The sequence below is a fragment of the Ranitomeya imitator genome, chromosome 3 (assembly GCF_032444005.1).
Source record: "Ranitomeya imitator isolate aRanImi1 chromosome 3, aRanImi1.pri, whole genome shotgun sequence".
NCBI lineage: Eukaryota > Metazoa > Chordata > Amphibia > Anura > Dendrobatidae > Ranitomeya > Ranitomeya imitator.
This window is the reverse complement of record NC_091284.1, coordinates 533907821-533930867: the sequence shown is the minus strand read 5'-3', so window position 1 is coordinate 533930867 and position 23047 is coordinate 533907821. Positions and strand designations below refer to the sequence as shown.

Genomic DNA, 23047 nt, shown 5'->3' with positions numbered 1-23047 from the left:
TTCGGGACCGGCACGGGCAAAAGCAACCCACTGGCACGAGAACAGCAGGGCTTAGCCCGAGCACAAGTCCCACAGGACTGCACAAAAGAACGCACATCCCGCGACAAAGACGGCCACCAGAAGGATCTAGCCACCAAATCTCTGGTACCAAAGATTCCAGGATGCCCAGCCAACACTGAACAATGAATCTCAGAGATAACTCTACTAGTCCATCTATCAGGGACAAACAGTTTCTCCGCTGGGCAACGGTCAGGTCTATCAGCCTGAAATTTTTGCAGCACCCGCCGCAAATCAGGGGAGATGGCAGACAAAATTACCCCCTCTTTGAGAATACCCGCCGGCTCAGGAACACCCGGAGAGTCAGGCACAAAACTCCTTGACAGAGCATCAGCCTTCACATTCTTAGAGCCCGGAAGGTACGAAACCACAAAATCAAAACGGGAGAAAAATAATGACCATCGAGCCTGTCTCGGATTCAACCGTTTGGCAGACTCAAGATAAGTCAAATTCTTGTGATCTGTCAAGACCACCACGCGATGCTTGGCTCCTTCCAGCCAATGACGCCACTCCTCGAATGCCCACTTCATGGCCAACAATTCACGATTACCAACATCATAGTTACGCTCAGCAGGCGAAAACTTTCTAGAAAAGAAAGCACATGGCTTCATCACCGAGCCCTCAGAACTTCTTTGCGACAAAACAGCCCCTGCTCCAATCTCAGAAGCATCAACCTCAACCTGAAACGGAAGCGAAACATCTGGCTGGCACAACACAGGGGCATAAGAAAAACGACGCTTCAACTCCTGAAAAGCCTCTACAGCCGCAGAAGACCAATTGACCACATCAGCACCCTTCTTGGTCAAATCAGTCAACGGTTTAGCAACAGTAGAAAAATTAGCGATGAAGCGCCGATAACAATTAGCAAAGCCCAGGAACTTTTGCAGGCTCTTCACAGATGTCGGCTGAGTCCAATTGTAAATGGCCTGGACTTTAACAGGGTCCATCTCGATAGTAGAAGGGGAAAAAATGAACCCCAAAAATGAAACCTTCTGAACTCCAAAGAGACACTTTGACCCCTTCACAAACAAGGAATTCGCACGAAGGACCTGGAACACCATTCTGACCTGCTTCACATGAGACTCCCAATCATCCGAAAAGACCAAAATATCATCCAAATACACAATCAGGAATTTATCCAGGTACTCTCGGAAGATGTCATGCATAAAGGACTGAAATACTGATGGAGCATTGGAAAGCCCGAATGGCATAACCAGGTACTCAAAACGGCCCTCGGGCGTATTAAATGCTGTTTTCCATTCATCGCCTTGTTTAATACGCACAAGATTATACGCCCCTCAAAGATCTATCTTGGTGAACCAACTAGCCCCTTTAATACGAGCAAACAAATCAGACAGCAACGGCAAAGGAAACTGAAATTTGACTGTAATTTTATTAAGAAGGCGGTAATCAATACAAGGTCTCAAAGAACCATCCTTCTTGGCCATAAAAAAGAACCCTGCTCCTAACGGTGATGACGACGGGCGAATATGGCCTTTCTCCAAGGATTCCTTTATATAACTCCGCATAGCGGCGTGTTCTGGCACAGATAAATTGAACAATCAGCCCTTAGGAAACGTACTACCAAGAATCAAATTAATTGCACAATCGCAATCCCTATAAGGAGGTAGGGCACTCATCAAATACATCCCGATAATCCGACAAAAACTCTGGAACTTCAGAAGGAGTGGAAGACGAAATAGACAAAAATGGAACATCACCATGTACCCCCTGGCAACCCCAGCTGGACACAGACATAGATTTCCAGTCCAATACTGGATTATGAACCTGTAGCCATGGCAACCCCAAAACGACCACATCATGCAGATTATGCAACACCAGAAAGCGGATATCCTCCTGATGTGCAGGAGCCATGCACATGGTCAATTGGGTCCAATACTGAGGCTTATTCTTGGCCAAAGGCGTAGCATCAATTCCTCTCAATGGAATAGGATACTGCAAGGGCTCCAAGAAAAACCACAGCGCCTAGCATACTCCAAGTCCATCAAATTCAGGGCAGCGCCTGAATCCACAAATGCCATAACAGAATAGGATGACAAAGAGCAAATCAGAGTAACAGACAATAGAAATTTAGACTGTACCGTACCAATGGTGGCAGACCTAGCAAACCGCTTAGTGCGCTTAGGACAATCTGAGATAGCATGAGTGGAATCACCACAGTAAAAACATAGCCCATTCCGACGTCTGTGTTCTTGCCGTTCAGCTCTGGTCAAAGTCCTATCACATTGCATAGGCTCAGGTCCATGCTCAGATAGTACCGCCAAATGGTGCACAGCTTTACGCTCACGCAAGCGTCGATCGATCTGAATGGCCAAGGACATAGACTCATTCAGACCAGCAGGCATGGGAAACCCCACCATGACATCCTTAAGGGCTTCAGAGAGACCCTTTCTGAAGATTGCTGCCAGGGCACATTCATTCCACTGAGTGAGCACAGACCACTTTCTAAACTTCTGACAATATATCTCCGCTTCATCCTGACCCTGACACAGAGTCAGCAAGATTTTCTCTGCCTGATCCACTGAATTAGGTTCGTCATAAAGCAATCAGAGCGCCAGGAAAAACGCATCAACATCACGCAATGCCGGATCTCCTGGCGCAAGGGAAAATGCCCAGTCTTGAGGGTCACCACGTAACAAAGAAATAATGATCTTTACTTGTTGAACAGGGTCACCTGAGGAGCGAGGTTTCAAGGCAAGAAACAATTTACAATTATTTTTGAAATTTAAGAACTTAGATCTATCACCAAAAAACAAATCAGGAATTGGAATCCTAGGCTCTGACATCGGATTCTGAACCACAAAATCTTTTTTTTTAACCATAAAATTTTTATTTTATTAAACATTTTAGAACAAAACAGGGTCTTACAAGCATTTAGTTTTTGTATAGAATGCATGAACAGTAAACGATATAAACAATATAGACGATATAAGGCCATCAATGACCTTAATTCTACAAAGACGTAAATGACAAAGACAAGACAATAAGGGGTAGAGGGAAGGGAGGAAAGAGAGAGGGAAAAAAAAAAAAAAGGGAAAAACCTCAGTTAACCCCTTCATGACCCAGCCTATTTTGACCTTAAAGACCTTGCCGTTTTTTGCAATTCTGACCAGTGTCCCTTTATGAGGTAATAACTCAGGAACGCTTCAACGGATCCTAGCGGTTCTGAGATTGTTTTTTCGTGACATATTGGGCTTCATGTTAGTGGTAAATTTAGGTCAATAAATTCTGCGTTTATTTGTGATAAAAACGGAAATTTGGCGAAAATTTTGAAAATTTTGCAATTTTCACATTTTGAATTTTTATTCTGTTAAACCAGAGAGATATGTGACACAAAATAGTTAATAAATAACATTTCCCACATGTTTACTTTACATCAGCACAATTTTGGAAACAAAATATTTTTTTGTTAGGAAGTTATAAGGGTTAAAATTTGACCAGCGATTTGTCATTTTTACAACGAAATTTACAAAACCATTTTTTTTAGGGACCACCTCACATTTGAAGTCAGTTTGAGGGGTCTATATGGCTGAAAATACCCAAAAGTGACACCATTCTAAAAACTGCACCCCTCAAGGTACTCAAAACCACAATCAAGAAGTTTATTAACCCTTCAGGTGCTTCACAGCAGCAGAAGCAACATGGAAGGAAAAAATGAACATTTAACTTTTTAGTCACAAAAATTATCTTTTAGCAACATTTTTTTTATTTTCCCAATGGTAAAAGGAGAAACTGAACCACGAAAGTTGTTGTCCAATTTGTCCTGAGTACGCTGATATCTCATATGTGGGGGTAAACCACTGTTTGGGCGCACGGCAGGGCTTGGAAGGGAAGGAGCGCCATTTGACTTTTTGAATCAAAAATTGGCTCCACTCTTTAGCGGACACCATGTCACGTTTGGAAAGCCCCCGTGTGCCTAAAAATTGGAGCTCCCCCACAAGTGACCCCATTTTGGAAACTAGACATCCCAAGGAACTTATCTAGATGCATAGTGAGCACTTTGAACCCCCAGGTGCTTCACAAATTGATCCGTAAAAATGAAAAAGTACTTTTTTTTCACAAAAAAATTCTTTTAGCCTCAATTTTTTCATTTTCACATGGGCAACAGGATAAAATGGATCCTAAAATGTGTTGGGCAATTTCTCCTGAGTACACCAATACCTCACATGTGGGGGTAAACCACTGTTTGGGCACATGGTAAGGCTCGGAAGGGAAGGAGCGCCATTTGACTTTTTGAATGAAAAATTATTTCCATCGTTAGCGGACACCATGTCGCGTTTGGATAGCTCCTGTGTGCCTAAACATTGGCGCTCCCCCACAAGTGACCCCATTTTGGAAACTAGACCCCCCAAGGAACTTATTTAGATGCCTAGTGAGCACTTTAAACCCTCAGGTGCTTCACAAATTGATCTGTAAAAATGAAAAAGTACTTTTTTTTCACAAAAAAATTATTTTCGCCTCAATTTTTTCATTTTCACATGGGCAGTAGGATAAAATGGATCATAAAATTTGTTGGGCAATTTCTCCCGAGTACGCCGATACCTCATATGTGGGGGTAAACCACTGTTTGGGCACTCGGCAGGGCTCGGAAGGGAAGGCGCGCCATTTGACTTTTTGAATGGAAAATTAGCTCCAATTGTTAGCGGACACCATGTCGCGTTTGGAGAGCCCCTGTGTGCCTAAACATTGGAGCTCCCCCACAAGTGACCCCATTTTGGAAACTAGACCCCCCAAGGAACTTATCTAGATGCATATTGAGCACTTTAAACCCCCAGGTGCTTCACAGAAGTTTATAACGCAGAGCCATGAAAATAAAAAATAATTTTTCTTTCCTCAAAAATGATTTTTTAGCCTGGAATTTCCTATTTTGCCAAGGATAATCGGAGAAATTGGACCCCAAATATTGTTGTCCAGTTTGTCCGGCAGGGCTCGGAAGGGATGGCACGCCATTTGGCTTTTTAAATGGAAAATTAGCTCCAATCATTAGCGGACACCATGTCACGTTTGGAGAGCCCCTGTGTGCCTAAACATTGGAGATCCCCCAGAAATGACACCATTTTGGAAACTAGACCCCCAAAGGAACTAATCTAGATGTGTGGTGAGGACTTTGAACCCCCAAGTGCTTCACAGAAGTTTATAACGCAGAGCCATGAAAATAAAAAATAAAAATTATTTTCTCAAAAATGATCTTTTAGCCTGCAATTTTTTATTTTCCCAAGGGTAACAGGAGAAATTTGACCCCAAAAGTTGTTGTCCAGTTTCTCCTGAGTACGCTGATACCCCATATGTGGGGGTAAATCACTGTTTGGGCACATGCCGGGGCTCGGAAGTGAAGTAGTGACGTTTTGAAATGCAGACTTTGATGGAATGCTCTGTGGGCGTCACGTTGCGTTTGCAGAGCCCCTGATGTGGCTTAACAGTAGAAACCCCCCACAAGTGACCCCATTTTGGAAACTAGACCCCCAAAGGAACTTATCTAGATGTGTGGTGAGCACTTTGAACCCCCAAGTGCTTCATAGAAGTTTATAATGCAGAGCCGTGAAAATAATAAATACGTTTTCTTTCCTCAAAAATAATTATTTAGCCCAGAATTTTTTATTTTCCCAAGGGTTACAGAAGAAATTGGACCCCAAAAGTTGTTGTCCAGTTTCTCCTGAGTACGCTGATACCCCATATGTGGGGGTAAACCACTGTTTAGGCACATGCCGAGGCTCGGAAGTGAAGTAGTGACGTTTTGAAATGCAGACTTTGATGGAATGCTCTGTGGGCGTCACGTTGCGTTTGCAGAGCCCCTGATGTGGCTTAACAGTAGAAACCCCCCACAAGTGACCCCATTTTGGAAACTAGACCCCGAAAGGAACTTATCTAGATGTGTGGTGAGCACTTTGAACCCCCAAGCGCTTCATAGAAGTTTATAATGCAGAGCCGTGAAAATAATAAATACGTTTTCTTTCCTCAAAAATAATTATTTAGCCCAGAATTTTTTATTTTCCCAAGGGTTACAGGAGAAATTGGACCCCAAAAGTTGTTGTCCAGTTTCTCCTGAATACGCTGATACCCCATGAGTGGGGGTAAACCACTGTTTGGGCACACGTCGGGGCTCAGAAGGGAAGTAGTGACTTTTGAAATGCAGACTTTGATGGAATGGTCTACGGGTGTCACGTTGCGTTTGCAGAGCCCCTGGTGTGCCTAAACAGTAGAAACCCCCACAAGTGACCCCATTTTAGAAACTAGACCCCCCAAGGAACTTATCTAGATGCATATTGAGCACTTTGAACCCCCAAGTGCTTCACAGATGTTTACAACGCAGAGCCGTGAAAATAAAAAATCATTTTTCTTTCCTCAAAAATTATGTTTTAGCAAGCTTTTTTTAGATTCACAAGGGTAACAGGAGAAATTGGACCCCAGTAATTGTTGCGCAGTTTGTCCTGAGTATGCTGGTACCCCATATGTGGGGGTAAACCACTGTTTGGGCACACTTCAGGGCTCGGAAGTGAGGGAGCACCATTTGACTTTTTGAATACGAGATTGGCTGGAATCAATGGTGGCGCCATGTTGCGTTTGGAGACCCCTGATGTGCCTAAACAGTGGTAACCCCTCAATTCTACCTCCAACACTAACCCCAACACACCCCTAACTCTAATCCCAACTGTAGCCATAACCCTAATCACAATCCTAACCGCAACCCACCCCTAACCACAACCCTAACCCCAACACACCCCTAACCCTAACCACAACCCTAATTCCAACCCTAACCCTAAGGCTATGTGCCCACGTTGCGGATTCGTGTGAGATATTTCCGCACCATTTTTGAAAAATCCGCGGGTAAAAGGCACTGCGTTTTACCTGCGGATTTTCTGCGGATTTCCAGTGTTTTTTGTGCGGATTTCACCTGCGGATTCCAATTGAGGAACAGGTGTAAAACGCTGCGGAATCCGCACAAAGAATTGACATGCTGCGGAAAATACAACGCAGCGTTTCCGCGCGGTATTTTCCGCACCATGGGCACAGCGGATTTGGTTTTTCATATGTTTACATGGTACTGTAAACCTGATGGAACACTGCTGCGAATCCGCAGCCAAATCCGCACCGTGTGCACATAGCCTAATTCTAAAGGTATGTGCACACGCTGCGGAAAACGCTGCGGATCCGCAGCAGTTTCCCATGAGTTTACAGTTCAATGTAAACCTATGGGAAACAAAAATCGCTGTACACATGCTGCGGAAAAACTGCACGGAAACGCAGCGGTTTACATTCCGCAGCATGTCACTTCTTTTGTGCGGATTCCGCAGCGGTTTTACAACTGCTCCAATAGAAAATCGCAGTTGTAAAACCGCAGTGAAATGCGCAGAAAAAAACGCGGTAAATCCGCCATAAATCCGCAGCGGTTTAGCACTGCGGATTTATCAAATCCGCAGCGGAAAAATCCGCAGAGGACCAGAATACGTGTGCACATACCGAAACCCTAACCCTAGCCCTAACCTTAACCCTACCCCTAGCCCTAACCCTAGCCCTAACCCTACCCCTAACCCTACCCCTAACCCTACCCCTAACCCTAACCCTATTCTAACATTAGTGGAAAAAAAAAATTTCTTTATTTTTTTATTGTCCCTACCTATGGGGGTGACAAAGGGGGGGGGTCATTTATTATTTTTTTTATTTTGATCACTGAGATAGATTATATCTCAGTGATCAAAATGCACTTTGGAACGAATCTGCCGGCCGGCAGATTCGGCGGGCGCACTGCACATGCGCCCGCCATTTTGGAAGATGGCGGCGCCCAGGGAGAAGACGGACGGGACCCCGGCTGGATCGGTAAGTATGATGGGGTGGGGGGGGACCACGGGGGGGGGATCGGAGCACGGGGGGGGATCGGAGCACGGGGGGGGGGAATCGGAGCGCGGGAGGGGTGGAACGGAGCACGGGGGGGCTGGAATGGAGCACGGGGGGGCTGGAATGGAGCACGGGGGGTGGAACGGAGCACCGGGGGGGGGTGGATCGGAGTGCAGGGGGGGTGATTGGAGCACGGGGGGGGTGATTGGAGCACGGGGGGAGCGGACAAGAGCACGGGGGGGAGCGGAGCACTGGACGGAGGGGAGCCGGAGCAGTGTACCGGCCAGATCGGGGGGCTGCGGGGGCGATCGGTGGGGTGGGGTGGGGGCACATTAGTATTTCCAGCCATGGCCGATGATATTTCAGCATCGGCCATGGCTGGATTGTAATATTTCACCCGTTATAATAGGTGAAATATTACAAATCGCTCTGATTGGCAGTTTCACTTTCAACAGCCAATCAGAGCGATCGTAGCCACGAGGGGGTGAAGCCACCCCCCCTGGGCTAAACTACCACTCCCCCTGTCCCTGCAGATCGGGTGAAATGGGAGTTAACCCTTTCACCCGGCCTGCAGGGACGCGATCTTTCCATGACGCCGCATAGGCGTCATGGGTCGGATTGGCACCGACTTTCATGACGCCTACGTGGCATCATGGGTCGGGAAGGGGTTAAATCGATTAATCAAATCCGAACTCAGTCGCACTACAGGTCTGATCCCGCTGCATAATAATCCCACGGGGACCATATAGCCTGGAAGCGCACCACCGAGTCATTTAGTAAGGCTGTAAGGTGTTCCATCCTTCTGACATCCATGATCAGTCCAAGGAGGATCTGAAGCGAAGGGGGACTCGGCTGTCTCCAAAGACGCGCAATCAGGCATCTGGCCGCCGTAAGGATATGTTGCAATAATCTATTGGAAAGTTTGCCCATACCCGGCGCCCCGTGACCCAGGAGAAGCACTAGCGGGTTTAGTTCTATGTCTGCATGCAATACCTTATCTATGAGGGACTGAACCTGACCCCAAAAGGGCACAATTTTTGGGCATGACCAAAATATGTGGACAAGAGACCCAGTGCTTCCCCCACATCTCCAACAGGAGGGAGGGATAGAGGGATTCAGTCCATGCAGAAACTCTGGAGTGTAATACCAGTGCATTAGTATCTTATAGATATTTTCTCTATAGAGAGTACACACTGATGATTTTGCGGCATTCCTCCAAATGACAGACCACTCTCGGGGAGAAATACGCCGCTCCAAGGCGGCCTCCCACTTGCGCATATATAGAAAAGATTCAACAGACCCATCCTGTGGATCCGATAAAATGTTGTAAATTTCTGAAATCAGACCCCTGGTGTTCACACCTCTCCTGCAAATTTTCTCGAAATCCGTGGGGATAGAAGCTCCCGCTTTACCATATAGGGAGTTAGCAAAATCTCTAATTTGTAGGTATTGAAAGAATTCCCTGTTGGAAATCGAGAAATGTTGCTTAAGATAATCAAAGGAGTGAATCTCCATGGTCTCCCCGTCTATAATGTCCGCAAATCTAAATAGGCCTGCTTTAAGCCAAGGGTGAACCATAGGAGATTCTAAACTGCCTGGGAGCTGTGGATGATAGATGAAGGACACCAGGGGGGAGCAAGGTGACATGAGGGCGAATCTCCGTGTGCAGGTGTTCCAAATGTCACGAGTGGACTGCATGGGGCCTAGAAGGGGTGGAAAGGACTTACATTGTGCTGGCGACCATAAAAGAGAGTTAGGGTGTATTGGGGCAAGCCATAATTTCTCTCTTTCATTCCACCTGCTGTAGGCCCATAGGGACGTCCAGCAGGGGATTCTCCTCAGGTGTGTAGCCCAGTAGTATTTAAGAATATTTGGCACAGAAAGCCCTCCCCTGGTCTTATGAGCTGTGAGAACCTCCTTAGCCACTCTATGGCGCTTTTGTTGCCATATGAACCTAATAATAGCCGCCAGAAGGGACTTCAGTTCCGAGACCGGAACTCCAACTGGGAGGGTCTCAAAGGTGTAGATCAATCTGGGTAAAAGACTCATTTTTACCGCCGCTATCCGACCCATCCACGAGAGAGGAAGTGATTGCCATTTAGTTAGGCGGGCTTTTGATTCTTTAAAGAGGGAGGGGAAATTTAGTTTGTAGAGGGTCTCGTATGAGGACGTAATATTCACCCCCAAATATTTCACAGCATCCTGTTTCCACCTGAATTTAAAATTCAGGCGTAGATGGTCCCATACCTCAGGGGGGATGTTCAGCGGCATAGCCTCCGTTTTGCTGGAATTGATTTTATATCCAGATAGGTCCCCGTATCTCCTCAAAGCCCTCATGAGGTTCGGAAGGGACACGTGGAGATTAGTAAGCGTCAATAGAACATCATCCACAAATAGTGCGATCTTAAAAGATTTACTCCCAACCATCACCCCAGAGATATTGGGGTCCCGTCGTATGGACGCTGCCAGGGGCTCTATGCAAAGGGCAAACAGAAGAGGCGACAAAGGGCACCCCTGCCTGGTGCCATTCGATATAGTGAATGGTTTACATCTACAGAGAGGAAGTTTTATGGCCGCTGTAGGGTGGTTATATAGGGATCTCAGCGCGGACAAAAATCCCCCAGAAATGCCAAAGACCCGCATCGTACTAAAAAGGAATGGCCAGGAGAGGCGATCGAAAGCCTTCTCGGCGTCGAGGCTCAGTACTAATGTTTGCAATTTCTTTCGGTTCGAGATGTCCACCAAGTCGACAACCCTCCTAGTGTTATCACCCCCCTGACGGCATGGAATAAAGCCCACTTGGTCTTTATGAATAATCGAGGGTAGCCATTTATTAAGTCTGGAGGCCAGCAGCTTGGTGAACACCTTCAAATCCAAATTCAAAAGGGCTATTGGCCTATAGTTTGCACAGTCCAAGGGGTCCCTAGGCGGCTTTGGAAGGAGGATGAGGTGGGAATGTAGCATTATGGATGGGATTGGGTCGCCTTGCAAGAAGGAGTTAAATACCGAGGTCATGTGAGGAAGAAGTGTTTTGGCGAATGTCTTATAGTAAAAATACGTCAGACCATCAGGGCCAGGTGATTTTCCCATGGGTAGGGACTCCAAAACCTCCTCTACCTCTTCAGGGGATACTGCGCTATTTAAAGATTCAATCGCCTCACTAGGTAGTGAGGGGAGATCTAAGGTAGCAAGATAGTCTCCAATAGCCCCTGAACCCTGGGAACCATCAGCCGATGGGGGACCGAGATTGTACAGTTTTTTGTAGAAATTATAAAAAATGTCAGCTATGGCATCAGGGTGATAGTGCGTCACCCCTGCAGCGTCCCGTAAGGCCTGAGGACATGAAGCCGCGGAGCGTTCCTTCAGCTGGCGTGCCAGGAGGGTATGTGCCTTATTGCCCCTTTCATAGAATTTCTGTCTAGAGAAAGTTAGCAGCTTCTCCGCCCCCGCCACCGCCAGATCTTTTAATTTTTCCCTTAGTCTGACCACCGCTTTCAAAGCGGCCAGAGAGGGAGATTCAGCGAGTTTCCTCTCATGAAGCTTTAATTGAGAAGTCAAATGTGCCCTCTGGACCCCTGCGGATCTCTTGGCCCTGGCGCCCTGAACCACAAAATCTTGAATGTTTTGTATCCTTGTAGTGAGATTATCCATCCAAGAGGACAGACCTTGAATGTCCATGTTTACACCAGTGTCCTGAACCACCCAGAGGTAAAGGGGAAAATAGAGACAAAACACACTGCAAAGAAAAAAAAATGGTCTCAGAACTTCTCTTATCCCTCTATTGAGATGCATTAGTACTTTGGGCCACCTGTACTGTTATGACCTGGTGGTCAGGACAATAATGGACCTGGTGGTTAAGAGCACATGGAATGACTTGATAGTTACTGATAATAAGGACGAGCTCTGGGACGTGGGAACTCTGCTGACTGCAATCCCTAAACCTATCAAACACACTAGAAATGGCCGTGGATTGCGCCTAACGCTCCCTATGCAACTCGGTACAGCCTAAGAAACTAGCTAGCCCTGAAGATAGAAAAATAAAGCCTACCTTGCCTCAGAGAAATTCCCCAAAGGAAACGGCAGCCCCCCACATATAATGACTGTGAGTAAAGATGAAAATACAAACACAGAGATGAAATAGATTTAGCAAAGTGAGGCCCGACTTACTGAACAGACCGAGGATAGGAAAGGTTACTTTGCGGTCAGCACAAAAACCTACAAAAAGACCACGCAGAGGGCGCAAAAAGACCCTCCGCACCGACTCACGGTGCGGAGGCGCTCCCTCTGCGTCCCAGAGCTTCCAGCAAGCAAGACAACAAATTAAATAGCAAGCTGGACAGAAAAATAGCAAACCAAAGAAATACAAGCTGGAACTTAGCTTCTGATGGGAAGACCGGTCACAAGAACGATCCAGGAGTGAACTAGACCAATACTGGAACATTGACAGGTGGCATGGAGCAAAGATCTAAGTGGAGTTAAATAGAGCAGCAGCTAACGAATTAACCTCGTCACCTGTGAAACTCAGAAACACCCACCAGAGGAAGTCCATGGACAGAACCAGCCGAAGTACCATTCATGACCACAGGAGGGAGCCCGACAACAGAATTCACAACACAGCACACTGCAGCGCTAGAACATACAAACTTGAAATACGAAATTTGAACTGCATTACATCATTTGTCATATTTCTAGTGCAGTAATGCAGTTCAAATTTCGTATTTCAAGTTTGTATGTTCTAGCGCTGCAGTGTGCTGCCTTATTTAACTATATACGAGTTGGCGACTCTAGGTTCAGCACCTGTTCACACTTAGTCTATGTTTGGATGTGCAGGTCAGGTTTTGAAATGTATTCTCTAGCCTTCTGATCGTGCATTCCGGCTTCTAGCCACAGGTGTTTTAATTACAGCAGGTCCAATACCCCTCCATAGAGAGAGAGAATTTTAGTCTAGGAAGAGGTTTCACATGTACCCATTCAGATGGAGACGTTTATTCTCAGCAAGGTAAGGCAAGCGTAGGACCTGGTATAAGAGAGATGGCGTAAAGTGGCTACCAGGTACACATAAAATTGGCCATTTTTATGCGCTAAACGCTCTCATTTTTCATATTTCTAGTGCAGTAATGCAGTTCAAATTTCGTATTTCAAGTTTGTATGTTCTAGCGCTGCAGTGTGCTGCCTTATTTAACTATATACGAGTTGGCGACTCTAGGTTCAGCACCTGTTCACACTTAGTCTATGTTTGGATGTGCAGGTCAGGTTTTTGAAATGTATTCTCTAGCCTTCTGATCGTGCACTCCGCCTTCTAGCCACAGGTGTTTTAATTACAGCAGGTCCAATACCCCTCCATAGAGAGAGAGAATTTTAGTCTAGGAAGAGGTTTCACATGTACCCATTCAGATGGAGACGTTTATTCTCAGCGAGGTAAGGCAAGCGTAGGACCTGGTATAAGAGAGATGCCGTAAAGTGGCTACCAGGTACACATAAAATTGGCCATTTTTATGCGCTAAACGCTCTCACTTTTCATATTTCTAGTGCAGTAATGCAGTTCAAATTTCGTATTTCAAGTTTGTATGTTCTAGCGCTGCAGTGTGCTGCCTTATTTAACTATATACGAGTTGGCGACTCTAGGTTCAGCACCTGTTCACACTTAGTCTATGTTTGGATGTGCAGGTCAGGTTTTTGAAATGTATTCTCTAGCCTTCTGATCGTGCACTCCGCCTTCTAGCCACAGGTGTTTTAATTACAGCAGGTCCAATACCCCTCCATAGAGAGAGAGAATTTTAGTCTAGGAAGAGGTTTCACATGTACCCATTCAGATGGAGACGTTTATTCTCAGCGAGGTAAGGCAAGCGTAGGACCTGGTATAAGAGAGATGCCGTAAAGTGGCTACCAGGTACACATAAAATTGGACATTTTTATGCGCTAAACGCTCTCATTTTTCATATTTCTAGTGCAGTAATGCAGTTCAAATTTCGTATTTCAAGTTTGTATGTTCTAGCGCTGCAGTGTGCTGCCTTATTTAACTATATACGAGTTGGCGACTCTAGGTTCAGCACCTGTTCACACTTAGTCTATGTTTGGATGTGCAGGTCAGGTTTTTGAAATGTATTCTCTAGCCTTCTGATCGTGCACTCCGCCTTCTAGCCACAGGTGTTTTAATTACAGCAGGTCCAATACCACTCCATAGAGAGAGAGAATTTTAGTCTAGGAAGAGGTTTCACATGTACCCATTCAGATGGAGACGTTTATTCTCAGCGAGGTAAGGCAAGCGTAGGACCTGGTATAAGAGAGATGCCGTAAAGTGGCTACCAGGTACACATAAAATTGGCCATTTTTATGCGCTAAACGCTCTCATTTTTCATATTTCTAGTGCAGTAATGCAGTTCAAATTTCGTATTTCAAGTTTGTATGTTCTAGCGCTGCAGTGTGCTGCCTTATTTAACTATATACGAGTTGGCGACTCTAGGTTCAGCACCTGTTCACACTTAGTCTATGTTTGGATGTGCAGGTCAGGTTTTTGAAATATAAATCTTGGACTATAATTCATGAGTAGCTAAAATGGAGTGGGCCGAGGAAAACCGAATTTGAGTAGTAAAGTGTAAACTTGTGATGGAATGATGGTTATTATTACGGAGAGGTGGGATACGCTAATAGTTGGTGCTGCTGTTACTACAGGGAAGGCTGTGGAGATTTCTTGTAACTACAATGGAAAGGGAGGCACAGGCAGGACTATGTATGACTATTGAAAGGGCAAAACTACGAAAAAAACGGTAAGGCCAGGATCAAAGGTGTAGGTAGGAATTTAGTTGGGGGGGGGGGGGCGAAACTTCTGAGTGGGCCCCTCACCAGGTAACCTTGAGTACAACTATAGTGACGCACCCTACTAGTGGAGAACCTCATCGGATGACTGCGCTGTTGCTGAAGATAATCTTTATATAGAGACCAACATGGATATTACCGCCATATGGCCAGTGGTAAATACCAGCCCTACAGAACATATAAAAGATCACAGCACAGTTACACATAATGTCTTACAGCTGACGTTCTTTCTGATGGAATCTTTCACTTTTCAGGTCTTTTCCATCTGGCCGAGACTGACATGAAAACGTCTCCAGCCATGACTCGGCTGCAGAGAATACAACAAAGGCACATTTCACTTCTCACATTTTTAGCCCCTTCACCATCTATTCCCAACCTCCACAAACTCGGCCTTCTGTGTCCCTATTCCTGAACCTACTGTGTGGTTTTGTGTGACCTCTAAATTCTAAAGCAACCCTCTAAAGTATAGTAATGCCATGTGGAAGTGCCCCAGAAAACAGTGCCCACATTTTGCCCCCCTAGAAACCAATAATGCCCTCTGTGTGCCCCTTTGACAGTCACAGTAACCCAAGTTCCCCTATAACAATACTGTAAGTGCCCACTTTACATTTAATAATGTTCCGAGTCTCCCCCCTGTACAGCTCCCCTGTACACAGTATGATGCTCTCTTATACACAGTATAATCTTTCTCACTATATATATATATATACAGTTAGGTCCATATATTTTTGGACAGAGACAACATTTTTCTAATTTTGGTTATAGACATTGCCACAATGAATTTTAAACAAAACAATTCAGATGCAGTTGAAGTTCAGACTTTCAGCTTTCATTTGTGGGCATCCACATTAAAATTGAATGAAGGGTTTAGGAATTTCAGCTCTTTAACATGTACCACCCTGTTTTTAAATGGACTAAAAGTAATTGGACAGATTCAATAATTTTAAATAAAATGTTCATTTTTAGTACTTGGTTGAAAACCCTTTTTTGGCAATGACTGCCTGAAGTCTTGAACTCAAGGACATCACCAGACGCTGTGTTTCCTCCTTTTTGATGCTCTGCCAGGCCTTCACTGTGGTGGTTTTCAGTTGCTGTTTGTTTGTGGGCATCTCTGTCTGAAGTTTAGTCTTTAACAAGTGAAATGCTTCTCAATTGGGTTGAGATCAGGTGACTGACTTGGCCATTCAATAATATTCCACTTCTTTGCTTTAATAAACTCCAGGGTTGCTTTGGCATTATGTTTTGGGTCATTGGTCGTCGTTTCATACTACAGATGGACAATCAGTTTGGCTGCATTTGGCTGGATCTGAGCACTCAGTATGGCTCTGAATACCTCAGAATTCATTTGGCTGCTTCTGTCCTGTGTCACATCATCAATTAACACTAGTGACCCAGTGCCACTGGCAGCCATGCATGCCCAAGCCATCACACTGCCTCCACCGTGTTTTACAGATGATGTGGTATGCTTTGGATCATGAGCTGTACCACGACTTCGCCATACTTTTATCTTTCCATCATTCTGGTAGAGGTTGAGCTTGGTTTCATCTGTCCAAAGAATGTTCTTCCAGAACTGTGTTGGCTTTTTTAGATTTTTTTTTATCAAAGTCCAGTGTAACCTTTTTAATTCTTGATGCTTATGAGTGGCTTGCACCGTGCAATGAACCCTCTGTATTTACTTTCATGCAGTCTTCTCTTTATGGTGGATTTGGATATTGACACGCCTACCTCCTGGAGAGTGTTGGTCACTTGGTTGGCTGTTGTGAAGGGGTTTCTCTTAAACATGGAGATTATTCTGCGATCATCCACCACTGTTGTCTTCTGTGGGCGCCCAGGTCTTTTTGCATTGATGAGTTCACCAGTGCTTTCTTTATTTCTCAGGATGTACCAAACTGTAGATTTTGCCACTCCTAATATTGTAGCAATTTCTTGGATGGGTTTTTTCTGTTTTCTCAGCTTAGGGATGGCTTGTTTCTACCTGCACAGAGAGCTCCTTTGACCGCATGTTCACTTCACAGCAAAACCTTCCAAATGCAAGCACCACACCTCAAATCAACTCCAGGCCTTTTATCTGCTTAATTGAGAATGACATAACGAAGGGATTGCCGACACCTGTCCATGAAATAGCATTGGAGTCAATTGTCCAATTACTTTTGGTCCTTTTAAAAACAGGGTGGCACATGTTAAGGAGCTGAAACTCCTAAACCCTTCATCCAATTATAATGTGGATACCCTCAAATGAAAGCTGAAAGTCAGAACTTCAACTGCATCTGAGTTGTTTTGTTTAAAATTCATTGTGGTAATGTCTATAACCAAAATTAGAAAAATGTTGTCTCTGTCCAAATATATATGGACCTAACTGTATGTATATATATATATATATATATATATATATATATATATATATATATACTGACCCCTTAGTATCACCCAAACTGTTTAATGGCTCCAACACTGTATGATGGCCCCACCACTGTAATCTCCACACTGTATGGCCCTCTAGATAACCTCCATTTAGTATAATGCACCAGATAGTCCTTAATATAGTATAATGAACTCCCCATAAGCCTTCATGTAGTATAATGTACTCCCCATAGGCCTCCATATAGTATAATGCACCCCCACAGGCAGACTCTATATAATATAATGAACTTGAACTCCACATAGGCAGACTCTGTGTAATATAATGCACCCCATAGACAGACTCTTTATAGTATAATGCAGCCCCCCATAGGCAGACTTGATAGTAAAATACAGCCCCCCATAAGCAGACTCTATAGTATTATTCACTCCCCATAGGCAGTCTCTATATTGTATAATGCACCCCCCATATGCAGACTCTATAGTATCATGCAGTCCCCTATATGCAGACTGTATAGTATAATGATAACAAGAATCCCAGGTATGTATTACATGCCAGGGTGGTGACAAATATCATGACTCACCCCCAAGAAAACAACACCAACTCCAATAACCATGAGAGCAAAAGGAGGACTAGGAGCAATAGGTGAAATATAGTAAAATCACATACAGTAAAATCACATTTAAAAGTACATTTTATTAGTCATCATATAAAAGGTAAAAAGTTCACATAACACAATTACAAAAACATCAAAGCAATGCAAAAAAAAATCAAGGTCACCCAATAAAGAGTAAAAATGTTCCAATATGTATCAAGTGATCGGTATAAAGGGAATATCGATCACCAGGTAAGCTCAAACAAGGGCCCCACAAAGAGGCATACAAAAGCCGATAGCATGACAAAAAACATTGCAAAGAGGCAGAGCTTAATGGTGGGTTTGAGGGGCAACCAAGAACTGGATGAGACCCCGAAGTGCATTTCACGGTAGCAGAACGCAGCTTTCTCATAGTATAATGCAACACCCCATAGGCAGACTCTATAGTATAAGGCACTCCCCATATGCAGACTGTATAGTATCATGCAGCCTTCCATATGCAGACTCTAAAGTATAATGCAGCCCTCAATAGGAAGACTCTATAAACTAATGCAGTCACCCATAGGCAAACTCTATATAGTATAATGCACCCCATATAAAGACTAGCTATAGTATCATGCAGCCCCCCATATGCAGACTCTATAGTACAATTCAGCCACCCATAGGCAGACTTTATAGTATAATGCAGCCCCCATAGGCAGACTCTACAGTATAATGCTGCTGCCCTTAGGCAGATGCTATATAGTATAATGCATCCCCATAGGCAGACTATATATAGCATAATGCACTCCCCATAGGCAGACTCTATAGTATCATGCATTCCCCATAGGCAGACTCTAGTATAATGCACTCCCTATATGCAGACTCTATAGTATAATTCAGCCACCCATAGTCAGACTCTATAGTATAATGCAGCCCCATAGGCAGACTCTACAGTATAATGCAGCTGCCCTTAGGCAGACTCTATATAGTGTAATGCATTCCCATAGGCCGACTATACAGTATATAGCATAATGCACTCCCCATAGGCAGACTCTATAGTATAATGCACCCCCCATATAAAGACTAACTATAGTATAATGCATCACCCCATAGGCAGGCTCTAAAGTATAATGCAGCCCTTCATACGCAGACTCTATTATATAATGAACTCCGCAAAGGCAGACTCTATATTGTACAATGCACCCCATATGCAGACTCGATAGTATAATGCAGCCCCCATAGGCAGACTCTATAGTATAATGCACTCCCCATAGGCAGACTCTATAGAATAATGCACTCCCCATAGGCAGACTCTATATAGTATAATGCATCCCCTTAGGCAGACTATATAGAGTATAATGCACTCCCCATAGGCAGACGCTATAGTGTAATGCACCCCCATAGGAAGTCTTTATAGAATAATGCAGCCTCCCCATAGGCAGACTCTATATAGTATTATGCAGCCCCCATAGGCAGATTCTGTAGTATATTGCAGCCCCCATAGGCAGGCTCTACATAGTATAATGCAGCCCCCCATAGGCAGACTCTATAATATAAGGCAGCCCTCAAACTTTATAATATAATGCAAACCCCCATAGGCAGACTATATAGTATAATGCAGCCCCTCATAGTCACCTCATAGTCAGCCTTTATAGTATAATGTAGCCCCCTATAGTCAGACTCTATAGTATAATGCGGCCTCTCATAGGCAGACTGTATAGTATCATGCAGCCCCCATAGGCTGACTCTATAGAATAATGAAATCCCCATAGGCAATCTTTATAGTATAATGCATCCCCCACAGGCAGACTATATAGTATGCACTCCTCATAGACAGACTATAGTATAATGCAGACCTCCATAGCCAGACTCTATAGTATAATGCACTTCCCATAGGCAGACTCTATAGTATCATGTAGCCCTCCATATGCACTCTATAGTATAATGCAGCCCCCATAGGAAGACTCTATAGTATAATGCAGTTCCCCATAGACAGCCTCTATAGTATAATGCACTCCCTATATGCAGACTATATAGTATAATGCAGCCCACTTAGGCAGACTCTATAGTATAATGCAGCTGCCCATAGTCAGACTCTATATAGTATAATGTAGCCCCCCATAGGCTGACTATATTATAATTCAGCCCCCATAGGCAGACTCTATAGCATAATGCACTCCCCATAGGCAGACGCTATAGTATAATGCAGCCCACTTAGGCAGACTTGTTGTGAATTCTGTTGTCGAGCTCCCTCCTGTGGTCGTGAATGGTACTTCGGTGAGTTCTGTCTGTGGGCTCCCTCTGGTGGCTGTGAGTGGAGCTGCTGCTTCTGAGGTTCCTTACACAGGTGACGTGGTTTATCCTTTGGTTGGCTGCTCTATTTAACTCCACTTAGATCGTTACTCCATGCCAGCTGTCAATGTTTCTGCATTGCTTCAGTTCGCTCTTGGATCTTTCTGGTGACCTGTCTACTCCAGCAGAAGCTAAGTTCCTGATAGTATCTAATTCGTTCATTGTTTTCTTGTCCAGCTGGATATCATGATTTTGTCTTGCTAGCTGGAAGCTCTGGGATGCAGAGTGGCATCTCCACACCGTTAGTCGGTACGGAGGTCTTTTTTGCACACTCTGCGTGGTCTTTTGTAGTTTTTTGTGCTGATCGCAAAGCTACCTTTCCTATCCTCTGTCTATTTAGTAAGTCTGGCCTCCCTTTGCTGAAACCTGTTTCATTTCTGCGTTTGTGACTTTCATCTTTAGTCACAGTCAATATATGTGGGGGGCTGCCTTTTCCTTTGGGGAATTTCTCTGAGGCAAGGTAGGCTTTATTTTCTATCTCTAGGGTTAGCTAGCTCTTAGGCTGTGACGAGGCACCTAGGGAGTGTCAGGAGCGCTCCACGGCTATTTCTAGTGTGTGTGATAGGATTAGGGATTGCGGTCAGCAGAGCTCCCACATCCCAGAGCTTGTCCTTTGTGAGTTTTAACTATCAGGTCATTCCGGGTGCTCCTAACCACCGGGTCATAACACAGACTCTATAGTATAATACACCCTTCAAAGGCATACTCTATACAGTATAATGCAGCCCCCCATAGGCAGACTCTATATATAGTATAATGCAGTCCCTCATAGCCAGACTCTATATAGTATAATGCAGCTCCCCATAAGCAGACTCTATATAGTATAATGCACTCTCCATAGGCAGACTCTATAGTATAATGCAGCCTCCCATAAGCAGACTCTATGTCATATAAAGCACCAGAAAAAATAAATACATCCAAAACTCTCCGCTGTTCCGAGCTCATGCATATCTCCGGACAGCAGGCGCTGAGTAGTGACGTCATCACGTCCACTGTCAATGTCTGCATCAGGGACGTCAGATGTTGAGAGGGGGATGATGGGAGAGGGAGTGTAACGCTCAACTGAGTCTGCATCAGGGACTTCAAATGTTGAGAGAGGGATTATGGGAGAGGGAGCGTAGCACTCGACTGTATCGGCATCCAGCAGATACAGTTGAACTTGTGAGGATGGGGGTCCACTGCTGGCACTGGGCCCCCCCCCCCTCCTGCTCTGGGGCCCCGTAGCGGCCAGGTGACAGTGCAGGGAGATCGAGTCTCCCTGCCCTTCCGCAGAATGTAACTGCATGGACCTGCTGTACAGTTACAGTAGTGTAGCTCAGGGTGGACCCCCTCCGAGCACAGGGCCCAGGGACCCGCCCCCTGTGCCCTTTCCCCCGGTAGCTATGCTACTTGCCAGGGTCATAGATTCCCAGTTTCATAATTCTAATACAGGCTTTCATTGCTTCATGACATAGCCAAATATTTAATTGCATCTTCCAACCTATTTGTTTTCCATTTATCATTGCCATTCTCTGGTACTTTGAAGTCAGAACTGTCAGTCAACCAAGGGGGGTATTGGAGATGGAGTGAAAACAAGCAGGAGGGAAGGTGTAGCTAAATATTTGGCTGCACCATGATGCTTCGAACACCTGTAATTGGTTTGAACAGTCATCCTGTGCTGACAGAGTCCCTTTAAATTGGACGACCCTCCTAAGTAGTGTATATGGGTATCTAGGTCATATAAAGCTGAATAACAGGATATATCTGATTGCAGATATGAAAGTATTATTCCAGAGACATCTTCTTGTTTCTTAATATGTAAATGAGCTGTTAGGATCTATGCATCAGACATAGATCTGCATGAGAATCTAGGTATAATACATCAAGGTATAATTTTATTCAACTTTAAAAGCCTGTGCTGAAAATAATATCAGTAGCTTCTCATCCACCTCAGGATCAATGTGGTGTCCCCGCTGCCGCTTTGGTGGTTGTTTACAAGCTGCAGCGGAGACCCGGCTCTGAACCTGGAGTGGATGAGAAACCACTGATTTATTTTTAATACAGACACGAAGATGGAGAAAGAAGAAAACTGAAAAGGTGAAACATCTTTTCAGTGTTGTCTAGGCCTATGTCACGCGGTAGGACGGGGAGGCATTTTTTTTTATTATTATTTCAAATGTAGGCACAATACTGGTCTATGATGTAGCAGAAGGTTGTTCATGATCTAAAAAGATAAAACGTTTGCAATTTTTATCTTTATTGATTTAATCACTGCATAAAAAGTTGGGTGTAAAACCATATGTGCCATGAAAACATTTTTTTTTCAGGAATATTTCCAAAACTGGGTGAACCAGAACACAGAAAAAGCCAAGTTTATGAAGAAGATCACAGCAAAGTGGCCCCAGAAGCACCATTTTGTCTCTTATGACTCGTACGCGATAGCTGCAGTAATTGAGGAAAGTATTATCACAGAATATGTGAAATGTGCGGTGAGTGTAGAGCTTCATGGGAGATATGCCAGAGGGATGCTGGTTCTGGACATGGAGGATAAGTGGAAGAAGGAGCATAAAGCCGTCCTGATGAAGAAATGTAATCTAGACCGCTTTAAAGCACTACTATGGAATGCTCTTCAATAATAGCAAGAAAATTAATAAACTTTTTGTTTGAGCTACTATTTTGTGGAAATGGCATTACTGTTCACTTCTCGTTGACATAAAAATGTTTTATTTGTCAAAAAATCCAAGTAATCCTCTAGTCGGCTTCTTCATTAGTCTGAGAACATTCTTCCTGCTCCTCATGCCATTCACCATTCTTCGTCACAGACTCCTCTGGTTCTCCATCCCCTCACCTTTGCTTGGAGTAGCGGCATCTTCCTCTTCTCCACTTGTTTCCCTCCATAGGGCTTCATTAGGGTTAAACACCTTCCCCTTCAGTCCGGTAAGGAATGGTTTTGTGCCAGACTCATTTTAATTTAAAGAAAAAAAATTTGCCATCAGCTTTAGACATTCGTTACAAAAAAGTCTCCTTTAATCAGTCTCATAGTGAAAAAAAAC

The 23047-nt window shown here is 44.5% G+C and overlaps 1 protein-coding gene across 2 annotated transcripts in view; it reads left to right on the top strand.

The window, feature by feature from the left end:
• The window catches only part of LOC138670457 (uncharacterized), a 64148-nt gene extending 41427 nt beyond the window's left edge, over positions 1-22721 (top strand). The window contains exon 6 of one of the 2 annotated variants that reach the window (XM_069757825.1): positions 22322-22721. In XM_069757825.1, coding sequence (XP_069613926.1) covers positions 22322-22630 — 309 coding nt within the window. In that variant the 3' untranslated portion in view covers positions 22631-22721. The remainder of the gene's footprint in view (positions 1-22321) is intronic. The other variant, XM_069757824.1, reaches the window with a different exon arrangement.
• Positions 22722-23047: the final 326 nt, after the last annotated feature.